Source organism: Corapipo altera, unplaced genomic scaffold, assembly GCF_003945725.1.
Source record: "Corapipo altera isolate COAL_440 unplaced genomic scaffold, ASM394572v1 78, whole genome shotgun sequence".
In the NCBI taxonomy this organism is placed as follows: domain Eukaryota; kingdom Metazoa; phylum Chordata; class Aves; order Passeriformes; family Pipridae; genus Corapipo; species Corapipo altera.
The window spans coordinates 3,378,097-3,397,158 of record NW_020884904.1 but is presented as its reverse complement, the minus strand read 5'-3'; the positions used below and the strand labels follow the sequence as shown (position 1 = coordinate 3,397,158).

Below are 19,062 nucleotides of genomic sequence, written 5' to 3'. Positions count from 1 at the left end.
AGGGAGCTGTGTGTGCCAACAGCCCCAGGAACAGTAGCTTCAGGTAGGCCACCACAGCCTATGCCTCTTTATTACAGCTCCCCAAACCCTCTAACATCTCCTTATTTGAGCCCTTTCCCAATATTCCAGGCAAGAACAGACCCTGAGAGATGTCTTAGGGAGGGATGAGGCTCTAGTATCCCACATGAATGTGTGCCAGAGCATGTGTCCAGAACACCCCTAAGTCAGACCGTCATCTTCATCAGATTTTACTTCTCCATTCCTGCATATGGAAACGTATCTTGCTGGGATAGAGTGCTGAAGGCCTTTGTTATCCACTCCAAGAGCAAGTGGTCAAGTTGAACATGTGTCCTGCACAGACCTGAGACAGGTACGTGTGATGTGCTTATTTCACCACTGCTACATCCCTCTCACACCACAGGCACTGGCTGCAGGGCTTTCTGGACCAGCTGAGGAAGACAGCAATGCCTGCAGTGTTGAGCATTCAGTTCCTAGAGCTAAGCTTCCTTATCCCAGTGAATGCAGTTGCTGTTCTCAGCATGGATGAGCCTTTTCAGGGTTTTATTTTTGTAAGTTTGCTGAGAGAATTAGCACCTACAGGAGCTGGGGCACAATAGTTGTGCTATGTAAGCCAGACAGGCCCCCTGAGCACTTTTCTGTCAGTCCTGTTTTTAATAACTGGCACCTCTCAGCTTTTCCATGCAGCTCCTCACACTAGCAGTACATCAGTAACAGCAAATTGGGGGCCACCTGAAATTCATGAGCAGTGCCTGCTGGACACAGAGATGCTGAATTCACAGTTTTCTGAAACACTTTCTTAATTTCAACTTTAAACCTCACAAAAATCATGGTCCACTCTCTTACCCTAAGCTTCTTTCCACGGCTGGGTTTTACTCCAGGCAGCACCTCCAGAAACCAGGTGAGCTGGGATTTTGCAACAGGTCTTTCACCTGGTGACAGCTACAGAGCCTGGTGTACTTATTCTGTACACAGTGACAAGCAACCCCCAATCCCTGGCTCTACATACAGAGCAAACTGTGGCTCCCTGTGCACCACACTGACAGCAAACAGTGCATGACTAAAGGACTTCTGGTACTTCCAAAGGGAAATCCGAGGTGTGTTTGAAACCTCATTTGCTCTTCTACTTAAGCCCCACCAGGTATTCTCATGTAGAACGCACTACATCCACCCTACTTGGCATCCCACACCTCCTGAGTTCACATCTTGGGTCAGCTTGCTGCTTTTTTTTTAAACTTTCCCTCATATATTTCTGCTTCAGAACTGTATTCTTTTGATTCTCCTTTCATGAAAGCTGTTGCACACATGACTATCTTATTGTCAAATACATGTATAATATACCCACACAGGCACATAGATGTGTGTATTTAACATACCTCTACACTTTTCCATCTCCTGAACTTATTTCCAGATAAAGCTCCTTCATCCAACTCACATCAAGGCTCCTGCTCATGCTTAGTATTTTGTTCCATTTCTTCTAACACAGCAAGAGGGAAAGAATGCATGAAAACACTTTTAGGCTACCACTGCTATATTTGACTCAGGCACAGAAGACAAAGCTTGCTCTCTACACCTAGTCAGGCCAAAACTTGCCCTGAAAAACATAGGTGTTTCATGGATGTTTGTAGTGTTCTTGGCATAACATGCAACACTTGAACTAAGAACTACTAAACAACAAATTGCATCTGAAGTGACCACTTCAGAATATTACAGCTTCCAGTGCAACTTTCTTCTTAAAACTATGAACTCTTTATTTCCTGATCCCCAGAATCATCATAAATGAGAGATTTCATGGCATATGATCTGTAAGTATACGTTGCCTCTTAAATAAACTTGCTCATGAAAAAAAAGAAGGCTTCTGTTGCATCAGATCAAGCTTAGCAGCTAGCCAGAGTGAGGAAGTTTCCTTAATGAATTCTGTATTTATAGACATATTTAGTAAGGGAAAAGATTTCAAGGTTATCTTTCCTGACTTATTTTCTTTTCATTCTGTACTAAACAGGCTTTATTTCGTAGAATTCAAGAAACTATTATTCTTCAAAATGTGCTTAATCAGAGTAAAAAACTTCACTAACATACAAATTTTTAAACAGAGAAGGATTCTTTTTTTTTTTCCTTTTTAACGCTTTAAGCGATTTAATAAGGTTATTTAAAAGAGCAATGTGCAGAAAGTCATACATATTTTGCACTGACTTGGAGGAAAAACTAGACGAACTTACCGACTGAGCAGAATCCATCCCTTGAATTCTCTTGCTCCTCCTGTTTCCCCCACAGGTGTTAATATTTGTGTCACTGCTCATGGGCGTTCCACAGTGACAGCAGTATATATGTTGTGGAAAGCAGGGTTCCACAACAGACAGTGAAAATCTGCCTATGAGTAAAAGAGTTGTTCAAACTAAACGGGCAGTTGCAGGATGTGAGGTAGGACAGACTGGTTCCAGGGATCCCCAGAAACAAACCTACTTGTACCAGCCCTGAGTTTGGCTCAAGTTCTTTAAGTACTTGTCTCCTCCAGTGGGAGCCTTGCACAAGCACAGTTTGAATGGAGCAGCATTCAAAGGAAGAGTGAAAATATACATACAATTTAGTTGTGACAGGTTTTGCACTCCACATCTGCTGCGTTTACAGAATGTCATCTATATGCACGATAGAAAAAGCATTTGCATTTAAGCTTATTTAATTCAGAAATATTTGTGGACCACTATCCTTGCATTCTGTTACAAAGGATTATCATAATACCACTCCTTCCTGCTTACCCACAGCAGACCTCCTCTGATTCCTTGGATTTAAATAAGCTTCAAGTCTTGCTCTCTATATTTTGTTATTAATTATTTCTGTTATGTAAACACCCAAAGGTCCCAGTCAGAATTTCAGCTCCTACTGCTCTGGGAGTTCACAAGATAGTTCATTTTGACATTCCCTGTCCCAGAGGGTATCTGGGCAGTCATGTGTCCATCATTGCAATCCACCACTGGCAACATTCATAATATCGAGAAGAATATTTAAATAACAGTTTTCTGCTGTGATTAGCCTGCAGGCATCATACTTTTTCATGACCTCTGTATCCCTGTATATCATTTACTCTTCTGTCTTTGCCACATAAACCAATGCCACCTTTTTACAGCAAACAGCTGAATTACACAGTTGTGCCTTCCAAAACCACACCAAACAAGCCCAGGTGGCTACATTCAGTAGAATACAGATCAGTTCTCATCACTGTGACCAAAAGAAGCAAAGAGTCAAATAAGGAACTGAATAAATTAAGGAGAAGGCATTTGGATTACTTTTATAAATCTGACAGACTGACTACAACTAGTAATCTCAACATATCAAAAAATCCCCAAACCCAGAAAAATAGTATTAAAAATTATTGTTATAGATTGACTCATTTACAATTTCATATGACGTAATTATACTTTTTAATTCTAAGCAACTAAGCCACTGAATTTAATGGAACTGTGTTGTAATCTTAAAAATATTCTGGGAATTTGTGTCTTAACACAGGTTTTCTCTTTGTTTTCTTTGGTTTGGGGGGTTAAGGTAGTTTGGTGGGGGTTTTTTGTGTGTTCAGTTTCGGCTTTTTAGGAAAAAAATCAAATGAATCTACGAAGTAATAAAATACTTTGGAGTTAATCTTAAGTTGTTTATCCTGTCCTCATGTAGCTTGTTACAAGAAACCAATTAACTCCAGGTCATCATATAGGAAACATTTTTAGAATAATTATTAGAATTAATACCGGGATAATTCTGGTATTATACTAGCTAGAATGATGTGCACCACTAAATGTGTGAAGAATTGTGTCTTTATGGGTATAGATGCAGGCTAGTATTATACTACATGAAACAGAATGCTATGGTAAGCAGATGTTCCCAGGACAAAATCTATCTGATGTGCAAAAACTTGCTACACATCCATTAATTTTGTCACAATACTATTGTTTAGCGCAGCAAAGATAACTAAAAATATTACCCAAGAACTTCATGCAACTAAAAGTTCACTGGTTTATTTCTCTTACCAAGAGTAACAGTGTGAAACATTTTACATTAATTTACAATCATGAAGAAGATCCTTATGCTTATCTCATGTAGGTGACATTAAGTCACCCAGTTAACGCTAATTATTATTTCAGAAATTAAATCTTGTTTTATAAGGTTAAACATTTTTTGAATCATTTGTTGCCAAAACACAATAGTCTACAACCACACAGAAAGTAGAAATTAAAATTTCTACAGAGCCACTACCATCACTATGAAGATACAATGCCAAGTGTTTACAACATTCTGCAAGTTATCACTTCTCCCAGCATTTAAGAGAGCAAAAAATCCCTCTTCACTTTTTACTGTACACACAGGAACTACAGTAAAAGGGGAAATCTTGATTCACAATGTTAGATCAAGGGTAACAGAAGTGCTTCTGAGTCATTTACTTTTAACGTAGAAAATGAACAGGGTTGTGGAAAAATAAGGACTCTCCTCCAAAAAAGGGTAGGTTTTCCCCTTGGCCTCGGACCGTACACCAGACACATACACTCCTCTCCTTCCACAGACAGCAGCAAAAAGGGCCTGTGCTCATGGGGCAACAGAGAAGCAAAGCTGAGATCCACTGTACAGACCTGAGGTGAGATGTGGATCCCAGGCAACCATGCAGAGCTGGAACTGTGGGATTGCAAGAGGAGGTGGAGTGTGATGAACCCAGAGCTCGAGTCAATAACTCATGCACAGAGCAAGAAAGCCCTATTTCACCAATTAGAAACTTTTGAAGGTCTCACAACTTTGGTTATTCTCGAACCCTTGTTGAAACCAATCACTGATTCGTGTGTCACTCAGCAACACGCAACAGAACCATTCAGATCTGTAGCCTTCCTGGGAGGGAACACAGCAAGAACTGTGCTGCTTCTTTTGGCAGCAAGCACAAAGACAATACAGCAAAGCCACTCTGCTTGGCTTGGCTCAAAGTTGGCGCACCATGGTCACTCCCAGTGCCCCACTACCAGAGCAGAACTGCAGCATCTCAGAGTGCTCCACTGCCACACAGAGATGGTTGGTGGGTCACTGGGACTCACTGACACACTGCATCTGGCATGGGAAGCCGCCAACAGCAGTGGGGTAAGGGCTGTACAGCCAGAGGGAAACTCTTGAACTACTTTCCTGGGATCCCCCCATGACAGTACACTTCCTCACAGATGCAGCAAAGTCTTCTCACCACCCTTCTTCCTGTTTTGGCATTCCTCAGCCACTCCTCTCACCAATCACACTGCCTCATACCTTCTTCCAGAAAACCCCTGTCCTCCCCTCCCCCCAGAGGCAGCAGGACACTGTTCAGGACTGATTCTTCCCCTGCCCAAGCCTGGCAGCCCTGTTTCTGGAATGGACGTCCACCACTCTGCCAAGGCATCCACCAGCAGCAGCTGCAGCCAGTTAGGACACAGCTCTCCCTCTCTTGGCAGCAGGACAAATCATTTTCCTCCTCTGCCCAGACCACGGCAATTCCTCCACAGCAGCAGCAAGAGGAAAACAGTGTGCCATCCTGAGAGACTCTGCTCCCCAGCTGTGGCCAAAGCCATGGCCCCTTCTCATCACACCATGGCCAAGACATGTCCTTCACACACGGGGCTGCATTGCCTCACGCCACAGAGCAGGGCTGCCATGGCACAGCAGCTCAGCCAGGCTGCATTTGGGAATACCCATTTGCTCCCAGCAGTGCAGGGAAGAGATTCAGACTCCGGCTCTTGATGAGGGTTTCCTCTGTCACACTGTGGACGTGGTATTATTCACATACAACAGTTAAATACCACATACCAATGCAACGAAACCCAGGAGATGTGACTCCACACCCTAGGAAAGGGAGCATTTGTCCTGGCTACACTGTGAAGGGTCAGTACCTTTCCTAAGGTGGCTCAGAGAGGGAGTTTGGTGTCCACTGCACCCTTTGGCAAGGCCAGTGACCAAAAGACAGAAGTCATAAGTCCATTTGCAAATGTGTGGGACTGCAGCCAGCTTCCTTCAAAGCAGAAAGCCCCCAAGGTACATTATTCTGAGGGAATGGATTGCACAGCCAGGGGACATGTAAGTGTGGACAGAAAAGCACTGAGACAACATTTTGATCAACACAGTCCTCCTTACAGGCCCTCTCAGAATAGCCTTCTCTCACACAGGAAACAGAACCTGAGGAAAAGGACACAGAGCTTGGGAATCTTGAAGAGCATTTTGCCATAGATGACTCCTGCGGCCACAGTCTGGCTGAGTCATTGTATCTCTCCTTCTCTCTAGCCAGACAGGGAAAGCAGCCCTTCTCTGCTCAACAAGGTCATTGCAAGGTGCTCAGACAAGATGAGGAATATAAGGATTGAGGCTCATACCTTATCCAGGTTTAAACAGTGATGTACAAAAGTACAATGTAAAGCTTGCATTTAAAATGAGGTTTCTGTGTTCAACTGCAGATGCTCAGAGAACAGAGGTTTGCACTGCTTAGAAGATGCCTTGTGCTGTCCCAGACCTACGCACAGGGACAGCACTGGGATTTAGCAAAGAATCTGATCTGGTTTAACAGTTGCAGACAGTCCAAAATGGAAGTGTTCAGTGGGTCAGGGCCTGTTTTCCGATGCTGTGGTGCCCTTGGTTTATTCTGGTATCACTCCATTTAAACAAACAGGTCATTAGCATGGACACAGTGTAAGCCACATCCCGAACATTCAAGCTAATATTCAACCCTTTGCTTATTCCTCCATATGCTTCATACAACACATAGTTCAAAGAAAAATTACACCTTGTGCAATTCTTGGACTCACTGGTTGGCTCTGAATTTCCTGCATAGCAAAAGTTAAGAGAGACATCAATCCTGTTCTCACTTTCGGCGAGACCAAACATGAACCCAGCTTTGTTGAGGTAACATGCATTAATGGCAGCCCAGGGTTCATCCCAAACCACACTACTTAGCTTGTCTGTCCTCATTAGCTTTTAGAGTCACTGATGAAGCAACAGGGCAGAGCTCTACAAACTTCTGCTTGGTGCCATTCAGTTACAGAAATTATGGGCAGTCTGTAATTCAGAGGCCCGTGAAGTATCCTTGGTACCCAATGGGTATTAGCTGGAAAGGAATCAAAATTTTGTTCACCAAAATATTTATATTAGCTGAGAAAGCCAAACTCTGCCAAGAACGGAGCTGGCAAGCTTCCTTGGAGTGTCTCTGCCAGTGTGTAAAACACAGAAAGCACCCCCACCTACCACAGCCCCTCTGTGCATGCCCAGGGCTGGTTTAGCTTTTAAGTACAGTGCCAACTATTTGTAAGGCCTCAAAAATCTGGAAACTTTTGAGCGCAGCAGCCGAATGAAGGATCTTGGGAACATCTCTCTTGACTCTTGGGCTGTGTACTTGAAGTAGTTCTGTGGATGTGCCAACACGTCAAACAACGCTTTTATCAGCTTCTTGTCCTAGAGAAAGGAAAGCAGTATTACAGTAATTCCAGAGAGGAATTAAGGTCAGTATTACCAAAGTTTAATGACTGTTTAACTCATAAAAGATTACGGGCATTTTACTTTTCAAGTACTAAGGCTTGGAAACTAGTGGAGCAAGGCTGACGTTCAGGCCCCAGGGACATCAATGGAGTTTCACATTAGTAGTACCAGGATTTCTTCCCTCCTCATACTTCCAAGAACAGCAAACAAACAAACAAACCACAGAAGAAACACACACTTGATCTGATATCCAGCAAAATAAAGGTTTGCTTGGGATGACATGCATTCAACTTGTCTATGCAAGTCCCCTAACTAAGGTCAGAGAAATCCACAGAGATATTTTTTGCACAGGAAGGAAAAACCTTTGCTAATCTACAGGGTACAAGTAGCAGCACCAAGTGCTTCCCCAAGAAATTAAATGCCAGTCTGCTCCACCACTTCCTTCCAGCACAGTCTACTGAAAGGGCTATCATTACCACAGATTTCCCTAGTAGGTCTGATCCACCTTTAATCCCCCTGGGCAAAGGGTCTCATATCCATTGTTCTGCACAATCAGGATCTGCTGACTGACCCCATTTCCCTGGAGCATACACATCTAATGCACCAAGGAACAGACCTGATGCAGAGCAGGAAGCAAACTCATTCGCACCAAACGTCATTTTCAATCAAAACCCATATGCTTAGTGGAAGGAATGTACCTTAAGTATTTCTTGATGATTTTCAGATGCATAAAGTCTTCCATCCCGAACAATGTCTTCTATTAGTTCTTGGTAATCCTCTATGGGGAATGCACAAGAGAGTAATTTGCAGGTTCACTTCACTTACATACTCAATACTTCCCTTGGTTCTTCTGCCCCAAGAAGAACCAATAGTACTTGGCCCTCAAATTAGCAGTCAGAAAATATTCCAAATGCTTTTCTGTAAAGAAACTACAAATACTGTTTACAATGAGAACAGTGTACCGTGCTGAGCTGCCCAGCATCAATCTGTCATAAGCAAAAGAAATCATAAAGCACTTAAGAATGTAGTGCACACTGTAACCACCAACTGCACTGCAGGAACCCATCTGTAAACAACTACAACCTGCTATTGACTTTTTTCCACAGGAAAAGGGATAAAAAAAAAAAAGGAGGTAGGGGGAAGCTTTCCCCTGGAAAATTAAGTATCCACTGTTGATGAAACTCTGCAGACTGCAGCAAAGATGACTCCTCCATCATTAATCCAGTGTAAACAGAACACACAATATCACTTCACTTATGCTGAAGTGCAAAGCCTCAGCTCCAGTTTCACTTCTGATGATTCTGGCAAGGACAAGGTGAAAACCTTTCCCCTCAAGTTTCTTTTCAATATAGGTATTTTGCTATCTGATCACAAATGGTAGCAGCAACATGATAAATCAGAGGCACTTGGGCTCTGCCTACTTCCTAACTGGGGGCACTATCGCCACCTGAAGCAACCTAGAACTGGGAAGGCACAAATGTGCATAAAACTTAGATTCTAGTTCTGAGCTCTGCAGTTTGCAGGCAGAGCCCAGAACCCCAGATCTTTCTTTAGGTCTGTGGAAGACTGGAAATACGGTGGCACTTAAGACTACAGTGCAATGCAGAACTTCTTTAATTAGCTTTAAATGAAAACAGCTACTGGGAGCAACTCACAGCGACACTGCTGAGAGTACTGGGTTACCCTGCTGCTTGGGGAGTGGAGTTCTGCACTGCTGCAGCTGCACTGGTCCACATAGGCTCAGCTGCTCACACCCACTCACCATCATACGTTACATAAGGAACTTGGAATCCTTTGGCACTGTTCCCTTCATTCGACTTGAACTGGATCCACAATTTCTTAGACCTAGAAGTGAAAGCTATAGGGCGTTCGTAGGTTTGACAGGTCTCATACGTGGTCACTGAGTTGGAAGAAGCTTTCAAAGGAAACACACAATAGGCAGTTATCTGATGGTGCTTCACACTAGCAAACAATTAGAAAATAGGTTACACTACCATGACAAAAATGCTTGCTGGTGTTAAGAAAAGTCCTCAAAATGTGGCAGGCCATCAGTGGATGGCAGGCCATTAATAAGTGACTTCTTGGTCAAGGAATATTTTCCCCTTTCCTGAAAGAAACAGCCTACTGTTTGAAGGACATGACTATACTGGAAACTGAAGCTGGTATTCACACATAGGCACCTTCAGGGGATTAGCAAGCATCTCCTCTTTACTAATCTAGTCTAGAACTAGGCTCAGCATAGTACATGGTTAGCTAGCTTGAACCATCTACCCGTTCTTAACAACTTCTCAGAGTTCACTGACACATCATAGCCTTGCACCCTTGTTTCACCCAAACCTATGGAGCAGCATTACCAAACAGGACTTCTCAATTTGCCATTTAAAGAAATTTCAACCCTTAAAAAGAGGCCAGCCAGGCTACATTTAGTTTATGTAAACAGAAATGCATGTGAGAAAACTGTGTTGCCTGTGTTGTAGATATTTCAGACTTACAACTCTTTCTCATCACCAGGTAATCTCCACACTCATCTTCTATTGGTAGGAATATTTCTGGAACCACAATCAGAATACGGCGCTTTGGCGGTGGGTTAATGTTCCAAGTGCACTCGGTGTTTGCAGGATAGTCCCCGGGATAGTTTGGTGATTCAATATATCCAGTGTAATCTCCCAGCTCACCTCCACACTGCCTGTCTGAAAAAGCAACATGGTATGCAAGACAAGGAAAAGTGAGGGCATCCCACAGCTCCTCTGCAGTCACTGTCAAGAACAGTACACGGGTGACAGACGGGCACACTTTTCTGTTTGCAGTTGGAGCAGGTACAGTTCTCTTTGCCAGCTTCTCTTCACACTGCTGCCTGCTTCTGCCTGACTGTTTCAATCAATGTTGAGACATAAAAACACAGATTAGTCCCTGTTAATACAGCAGGTGCTATGGACGAAGCCATAGCCAAGCAGCAAGGCAAGGCAGTTGTAAGAGGTCACAGCTGTGGTAAAGCAAGGATGCTCCACTTGCTTGTACCAGGCAGAACTTTTATACAAGTACCAGCTGAGGTCAAACTGAAGCCTGAGGTCACCATATCTGCAGCAGCACAGAACAGGGAGTACAGCAAGCCCTTTTCTCTGCACAGATCAGCATTGCTGGCAGTAACAGAGGGTAAACCCCACTGCAGATTGCTTTGCCAGTTCTCCCCAACTCTGTGCAGCCACAAGGGTTTGGCCACTACAGCCTTGTAAGAGTGATGTGTGGCTGTGACATGCCCAGGGATCAGATTCTGTAAGTGGGAGACATGCAGTCTCCAGAAAAACATTTCTGAGTAGGTATGTGTGCATATGTCTGTGTGTATATAAGTGTCTCCAGAGGTGGTTCTGAGCAGTCACCTCTCTGCCCTCTATTTTCCCTCTTTAATTTACCATCAGCTTCCCACACTACAGCTACCATAAATCTAGAACAGTGGTTCTATTTGTAGTTGCCTTTTTCAAAGGCTGTTATTAAGAAGAAATGGTTACTAGAGCTGTTAAGTTTTGTGAGCCCTCTCCTTATTCCTTTTAATAGGAGGGGAAAAAAAATCAGGGTACCAAGAACACAAACTCTGTTATATGAGGGGAGAAAAGATTTAATAGTGAGATCCTAAGCAATCCAGCACCAACAGGCAAGACACAAACATCACTTACCATACAAGAATGATGGAATCAGTCTGCAGAAATGGTCTCTCATAGACCTCAGTAAGTCATGTGGGGTGAAATGCAGGCAGGCAGCAAAAGAGGAGCAACACCTCTGCCTTCTCTCCAAGCTCTCTGGAGTAAAGCTAAATTCTGCCCTTAGGGCCACTCTGAACATTAATGGTAAGAGATAATCAAAACCATCTTCCTGTACTTACTTTTGCACTGTGTTATATTTGTTGACCCATCAAAGTCAGTAGTGGTGTTTCCAGGGCATGCAATGCAGTAATTTTGTCCAAACTCAGGCTGGTATGTCCCAACTGCACAGCGAATACACCGATGAGTTGTGGTGTTATAAAAATGGCCAGGTGAACACTGAACTGGACAGTAATTAAATATGCATCATGGTTAAAAGAGTGGCAGTAGCATAAAATATGACTTTATAGATTTGTATATGACATAGTACAATTTCAGCAACTGAAATACCATATTCATAAACAATGAGGGTAACAAAGCAGAGGTAATTGAACAAATTTCAGTTTATCAGCTCATTTTATGCAAGTTCAGAATTCCCAAATGCAACACAATAGAGCAGTTCTGCGTGAAAACAGCAATAAAAGACATGGGGGAGTGAGTATAACCACTATGATTTTGTAACAAGGACGCCAAGTAGAACAGTGTGTTACCAAATGGTTTAGCGACAGGCATTCGACTTGGAAGATGGACTTGGAAGATGGAAGTGGAAAATACTAATTAAACCTTTCTTCCCTGCCTGCTCATGCCAGCCAGCATGGGCACTGCTGCTGCATTTTGGATAGCCCTGAAAGCAGCTCAGGCCAAGCAGAGGTGAGAGATGCTGGTCCTCTACAAGGGGCACGTTGTATCAATATTAGTGACTAAACTGGTATACTGCCACCTTCTCTTACGATCACACCTTGTCCTTCAGCAACAGACCATGACTCAGGGTACAGTCACCTCCACCAGCTCTGCTGCTACTTCATTTCATCACATCACAAAGTCATCACGTTAGCAAGACACATGAGCTCTACCCCTCACAGGGCTTGCTGAGAGCACCGCCTGCATCACCAAAGTGAGGTTCCATTCCAACACACCAGCTCTTCCATAAACACAACAGATTTTATGGAAGTTTTAGACAAGAGACAGACAAATGTAGGGGGAAAATACTTTCTGGCAGACTTGTAAATTTTATCCTAGTTCCCTGCATGCAGACAGGAAGATTTCCCTCTCTTACTAAAATTTGAGAATACAGGACTCTAAACACCTCTGTTTACGTCTCTAATTTGCAGATTTTCATTTGATTTTGCCTAGCTATTCTGCACCTATGCCCATCATCAACTGTGTTGAAACTTAAAGCAGTCAGGAGCATCAGCCATATGTTATCTTTGCTCTTAATTCCATCACTACCTTGCTTCTTTTTTCTTGTGGGATTCAAAAAAAAAATTTCCCTATTCCTTTTACCTCATTTGGCAGGTTTATCTCTCTAGCTCAACATCAAAATAATTTACTATCTACTATCAAATGTAGTTTTCTGTGCTGCACAGTCCCTTTTTTCTGCTCTTTTTAAGCTCTGCTTACTCCTAAATAATTCTAGTCTTGTTGAGCTTTGCAAGCTAGCTCAGCCTGGAATCCTTCCCTACGTGCTGCCCCAATCCAAATGCTTCAGATACAAGTTCCAAATAGTTCTTGCATCTGCGATTCTATGTCTCATGTGGCCTCTTCCACATGCAAATCCCTGAGCTCTTCATTCCAGTTAATAGAAAAAATTCCTTTAATCTCCACTCCAATTTGAAAACTGAACCTCATTTATAGACTTGATTTTGTTTATGTTAAAATAAAACTGAAATCACTTCCTCTTATCTTGATCCAAAGTTTTTAATGTGTTCTTTTAGTACTTCAGTTTTTCAAAATTAAGTATGAAACAACTCCATTAGTGGATTTAGTGATTCTTCTGAAGAAATCTTAGATATCACAGTATTACCAGTAACATTAATTCTTTAACAATACTGCAAAATTCTTATAAAATGTTGCAATTCTCAATAGTAAACATATCTTAACTGACACTAGACAGATCTCTTAATGCAAAACACTACCAAATGTTTGCATCAGGACCTTATTTCCATACCTTATTTTCACTCTGCAGCAGTAGATTTTCTATTAAGACTTTTTTCTCAGGTGATTTTTATAAGCAATTTTCTTTTACCCATTCTTTAGGACATTGAGCAAACCGTTATACTGATTAACATTTCATCTCTCTCCACAGACACATACTTTTATCACCATTTTCAGAGACAATTTTATAGCTGCCTTTCAGCTTTTTAAATTTTAGATACCAAAGATGCTAACAAAATTCCATCATTTTTAGAGATATGATCCCCATTTGATTTTCAGTCCTGTGATAAAACCTTGGGAGCTGATCGCATGTCAGCTCTACTGTGATCAAATTTAGAGGGCTGTCTGAGGTGCCACAGGGTTAAGTTGAATGCTCACTTTTTAGGTTTAGCCCAAGGCACCCAAGCCAGTTTCCCATTATAAACACAAAGAAAATATTTTCTTACTTATCCACCACGACTGAAATCACCTCCTTTACATTTTCGTGTTGCTGCTGCACTTAAAACCCAAAAAGTCTTGAGACTTTTTCTTCCTTTTGTTCCTTTATATGACTCTTCACAGATTAACAGCTTTACTGATCAACTTAGGTAGATCTCCCAGCCCTTTCTAAGGTCTTGTGTAAAAATCAGTTATAGAAAGAATTCAGGCTTTACTGAGTTTCCTTGAAGCCAGGTCAGGCCAGCTAGCTCTGAGACTGATGGAAGGATTGATCCTTGAAAGGAGGAAGACTCTTCTCTTAATGCCCTGCTTGGAGCAGTGCCAGTTACTTTTGCCTCAGAGTAATAGAGTTCATCAAATAAATCTTGACCTTACCTTTGGCCTCACAGTCCTGAAACAAGGATGCACTGCTATGTCTTGTCGTCAGACCTCCTCCGCAGGGAAAGCAGGATACTCTCCCAGCTTCAGGCTGGTATGTCCCAAGGGGACACGGGAGACACGGTTTGAAGCCATCAGGAGAATGTTCACCCGGGGAGCACTGATCTGGAAGAGGAAGGACACACTTGCTTCAACCTGTACATTATAGATGAAGGCGTGTTACTGAGCCTGCACAGGACCTGAAACCTCATGGCGAAACTGCTCTCCTCCGTACTTGGGAAGTGGGAACCAGGGTTTCAGAACTGAACACAAGCAACAGCATTAACAGAGCTTAATACATCCAATGTACAGTGTCAGACAGAAACAGACACTGGTAACCTTTGGTGCTAGTGAGCTCTTCTGTGAGCTGGAATGGATTTCATGCTTTGTTGCAAGGCCACACTGGACACTCAGCCCATCCAGTGCTCTCTGCTCATCTGCACAGTGCAACTGCGTACTGACCATCTCCTCTTTCTAGCTCAAGAGCTCTTGGACTCCTCCCAAGTGAAATAATTTAGTACTGAACCTAAGAGGCCAAAAATGTACTTCCAGATCTCTATAAGTATTTTAATCTTAATGTTATTGAATATTCATACTTCATAACCATTAGCATTACCAGATTGTGTGTGAACCTCGAGCACCACAAGTAATGGGGTAAATTCATTAAACTAAACATTATGCATGCCTCAAAGACTTTTAAAGTAGAAATATTCTTGCCATTCCTCTGATACTGGATCTTAGATAATTATCTGTGCAGTGGATTGTTGTGTTCTGTGTAGTACATGGAGAGCACTAAATCTGACTGATTTTACTTAAAACATACACCTCAGTATTATCTAACAAGCCCAGTAATGTTTATAAGTATCTTTGAAAAGTCCTGTTTTTCAAACTTTTCACAAAAGAACTGGTCTTCAGTGCCAGTATTTAATAATTACCCTGCTCTGGAAAGGCACAAAACACTGTTGCAGTTGTTCAGCTATGCTGAAAAATTCTGTCCTTTTAAGACCTGTTACAATAATAAACTGTTAGTTTTAGTTTATAGCTCCAATAAATCACTCAGTGAATAGCTGTTTTGTTAGGAAGTTAAATTGGCCTTGGCTTCATTTCAGGATATATGACTAACAACAAGCAGGGCATTAACTACCGGTCATGATCAATGATGAAGAGTTTTGTTTATGGCTGATACACTGCGTGGAAGAGTGAGTGTTCCTCTTTAGCTTAAAAATAAAATACAGCAGGTTAAGCAATGCTCTGTAGCTTATCAATGAAAGCTTTTGAGGAAGTCTTAGCTCTTGGTTCTAACTATTTCCACCACACATCACTTCTGCCCTCATAAGGGCACACATTCATTTGCTCCCACACTTTTCAAGCCTTTCTCCATTTTATAAACATTCCTACAGAGCACTCATCTCTGTACACTTTGTGCACTTCAACAAACATGAATGAATTAAGGCTTTCATTGCAGCACTCCTAATAAGGTAAGGAAAGAGCACTATTTACAATTCCATGACAAGGAAAGACAATCAAGGTTAGTAAAGGTGATTTTGAGAAGTGGCTACTGACTTCAGAAAGCCTGGAGCAATGGAAAGACCAGTGCAAATCTGCTTCCCTCAAAAAACTCCACAGCTCTATGAGAAATCCATGCTCTGAATGGCCTCGCTAGAAACTATCTGCTCTCTGCTGTCTCCCCTTAGCCTGTCTTTTTCCATTCATTTTAATCACTTGTCAAGTTTGGAGTGGTTTGCGGTTTGTCTTTTACACTTGGGAGAGGGAGTAACAGAATGTTACTTTACATTGACCATACAAATTCAATATTAGAACTGTACTTCAGGTTTCCTGAACTTGTTCAAAGTCCAGCATAACAGTAGGAAAGCTATCAGAACTCAAAGAAAACTTGCCCCAGGCAGGAATCAAACCCACTACTTATGTGGAAATGTTACATTTGAGAACTTATCCCATCAGATCTCTCTTGACAACTTTATTATCTGCAGCTTACTTGCCTTGACACCACATGTTGTAAAATTGTAGAGTTCCCTGTGGAACAAAACTGAGTTAATCTAAATCTTCCAGGATTATTTAGCAAAGTGTCTAATTTCTGAAAATTTGCATTGAGGAAATAAACTTAAAAGACCTCCTCAGACACTACTAAGATCCTCCAGATGGGGCATCCTTAGATGCACTGCATGACTGAACTCTGAGAGGAAAAGAAAGATGGGACAGAAGTATCTGGTGGTCTGTTTCTGTGCCTTACCCTCCACATTGAGACACACTGTGAGCTCCAGCTAATTTTTGGGTTTCAGGATTCTGAGAACTGGGGCAAGAGTAACAAGTTATTTGTCCTTCCTCATCCTCGTTAACTTTTATGGGGGCATAAACCACACAACTTTCTCATTCCCCATCATAGTACGTTCAGATACATCAACTAACAGCAAGAAAGAAAATATCAGATCTAACATCTAACACTAACATTTTGTGTCTGTGGATTCAAACCCAAATTAGGTTGCCAGCTGCTGGATTGGTAGAGAAAGTGCAAGGTGATAGAAAGACTATAGCTACACAAGTATTAGATCTGGTCAACTGCAATGTAGCAGTTTCTGTGCACTGAGAGAAGGCTGATATTAATCTGAGATCAATTAAGCTGTTCTGGAGCTACACTCCAAGTGCTTCAGGCCCTATTTCCCACTTGCACTAACTGTTCCAGGGATGCACAGTGGCAGGTCAGCAGGATGGTGGGCTATGCCTGTGACAATCCCCACAGAAGAAACACAGGGCTGAGACAGTGAAACACGGGAACTGTATAAAATCAGTTTAGGCCAAACGGTATAAAATCAGTATGGGCCAAAACAAAACTCTTTAATTAGATCTGAACCAACCAAATCAAATATTTTCTTCTGATTTTCCTAAAAGGTGTCAACAACAGAAAGAAAACTGTGTTAAAAAAAAAAAAGACTAACTAGCCACCACCACCACTGTTACAGGGTGTTCAAAACCACCTAAAAATGCTGTGTACAGTGTGGTGGTTACAGCCATGCACTAGTTTGCAGAGAGAAAAGGATCAAGTAGGAGGACACAGGACAGGCTGCCCCAATGTTAAAGGCCATGTAACATCTCCTCAGCTCTTTCAGTACAAACTGCAGATTATGAAGAATATCTGCTTGGGCAACAGCATCCTGCTGGAGAAGAAACAGGCTGAAAGAGGAGTCCAGCTGGATGAGCAACAGGCTTGCTCTGTGTGCCCACATGGTTTGGGATCACAGGACACCACCACCCCAGCTGGCCACTCTCTGCCCCAAAATCACTGCTCATCATTATCAGAGCCCCAGCATGTGGAGGGGCCTTCCAAGACAGAGCAGGTGAGGGGAACACTAATTGCTTTTACAATAGGGGTGACTGGCTTATGAAGCAGCATATCTTTCTTCTGAGACACACCGAACACTTCAGGCTTTGATAGATCCTATGTGCATATGAGAAAAGAGGTTAATACACCCAGATACAGATTTAGCTATTTACAGTCTAACAGATATTCATTACTCAATGCAAATATTAGAGTTACTCCAAGTGATGTCCAAGTTTTAATGCCTCAGGCTCTCAGACATATCAGTTTCTTCACATGACCACATCAAGCCAAACTTTTCAGAGCGGTAAAAGTGTCCAGACAATTTGATCCACAAACACATTCCCTGTAAAATGCTCCAAGTTCTTCCTCATGTTTCACCTAGAAATGTTTCAAATAAAGGCCACTCATCTAGCAACAATGGAGTACAGAGCAGGGGTAATGTGGAAAGCCTGTTTAGAAGCCCACATCATTCACCAGGGCCCAATTTAGCATAACAAACAGACTTAGTGTTAGATTCAATTATAGTAACATTAATTATAGGGCCATTATTTCAACACAGAAATAATCTCCCAGAAATCCATAGGACTGTGCATAAAGCTAGGATGAACCTTCTCTTAGAAAAAAAAAAATACACAAGAAACACCTCTAAGAAGTTTGACCTTTGCTGACATCTGTTTAAATGAAACAAAAAAGAAGTTTATGAGCTTCATTTCACAAAACTGCACAGTCCCACCCGACACATGGGAAATACCCAGTCAAAACTAGATCTGAAGATTTGCAAATAATGACATTAAAACACAATTCCACTGGCTGGTTTTGCTCTTTTTTCAGAAACCCGATTGTTTTTCTCCAAATGAACAAAAGAACCAATTGCCTCTAGTAGACTTCATTTCTGCAGCCACTGTCTTTGTTTATCTTCAATACCCATTAAAAACCTGGTCTAGAGTCTCATGCAGCTGTTTTAAAGAAAAAAAAAAAGGCGAAAGGTTTTCTGATGCAAAAACAAGAAGAAAAGAAGGGGGGGAAGAGAGGGGCCCACGGGGAATCAGGATTAACAGTTACAAAGACATTTAAAGGCTCTTCCCCTCTTTTCAACACATTAGCCTTTGAGCATTTGCTCCTATAGACAAACGCTGTAGTATCTCAGGGGCTGAGAAGGTGAACCTCATAAAGGAGGTCATGATCCACCAATTCACCATTTTCTTAAGAATGATGCCTTGACTTTATAAGGAAAATCACCAAAAAGGGATGCAAATTGATTCTGAAGCGGCATCCTTTAAGTTATTGTGTTTTAGCAGTTCACACATTTAGGTCACATGAGAGGGTTATGCATTCTGAGGATTTATGCCTTAAATCTATAACTGTCAGAGCAGGCAGGTTAGCAGAAAAATAGCACCCTTTCTCCCTATTTGATAGTTCTTTTTTTCTTGTTGGATTTTCAAAAAATTCTAAAAAAAAAAAAAAAAGTAACACAGCCCTCTGCTGTGTAACATGACTATTAATTATAACAAGTGCAAAGGAAGGTAGCATTTTGCTTTTTTATTTAAATCTCCCTCTCATGCTTTTACAATGCCAGTACCATACCACATCTAAACTTTGAAATCTCAC

The 19,062-nt window shown here is 41.9% G+C and overlaps 1 protein-coding gene across 1 annotated transcript in view; it reads right to left on the bottom strand.

Annotated features, from left to right (window-relative positions):
• Window positions 1–4,022: 4,022 nt before the first annotated feature.
• The window catches only part of SCUBE2 (signal peptide, CUB domain and EGF like domain containing 2), a 41,881-nt gene continuing 26,841 nt past the window's right edge, over window positions 4,023–19,062 (bottom strand). The window contains exons 17-22 of the mRNA XM_027651360.1: window positions 14,076–14,243; window positions 11,351–11,512; window positions 9,966–10,163; window positions 9,236–9,388; window positions 8,172–8,251; window positions 4,023–7,449 (exon numbers count right to left, since the gene is read on the bottom strand). Coding sequence (XP_027507161.1) covers window positions 7,297–7,449; window positions 8,172–8,251; window positions 9,236–9,388; window positions 9,966–10,163; window positions 11,351–11,512; window positions 14,076–14,243 — 914 coding nt within the window. The 3' untranslated portion in view covers window positions 4,023–7,296. The remainder of the gene's footprint in view (window positions 7,450–8,171; window positions 8,252–9,235; window positions 9,389–9,965; window positions 10,164–11,350; window positions 11,513–14,075; window positions 14,244–19,062) is intronic.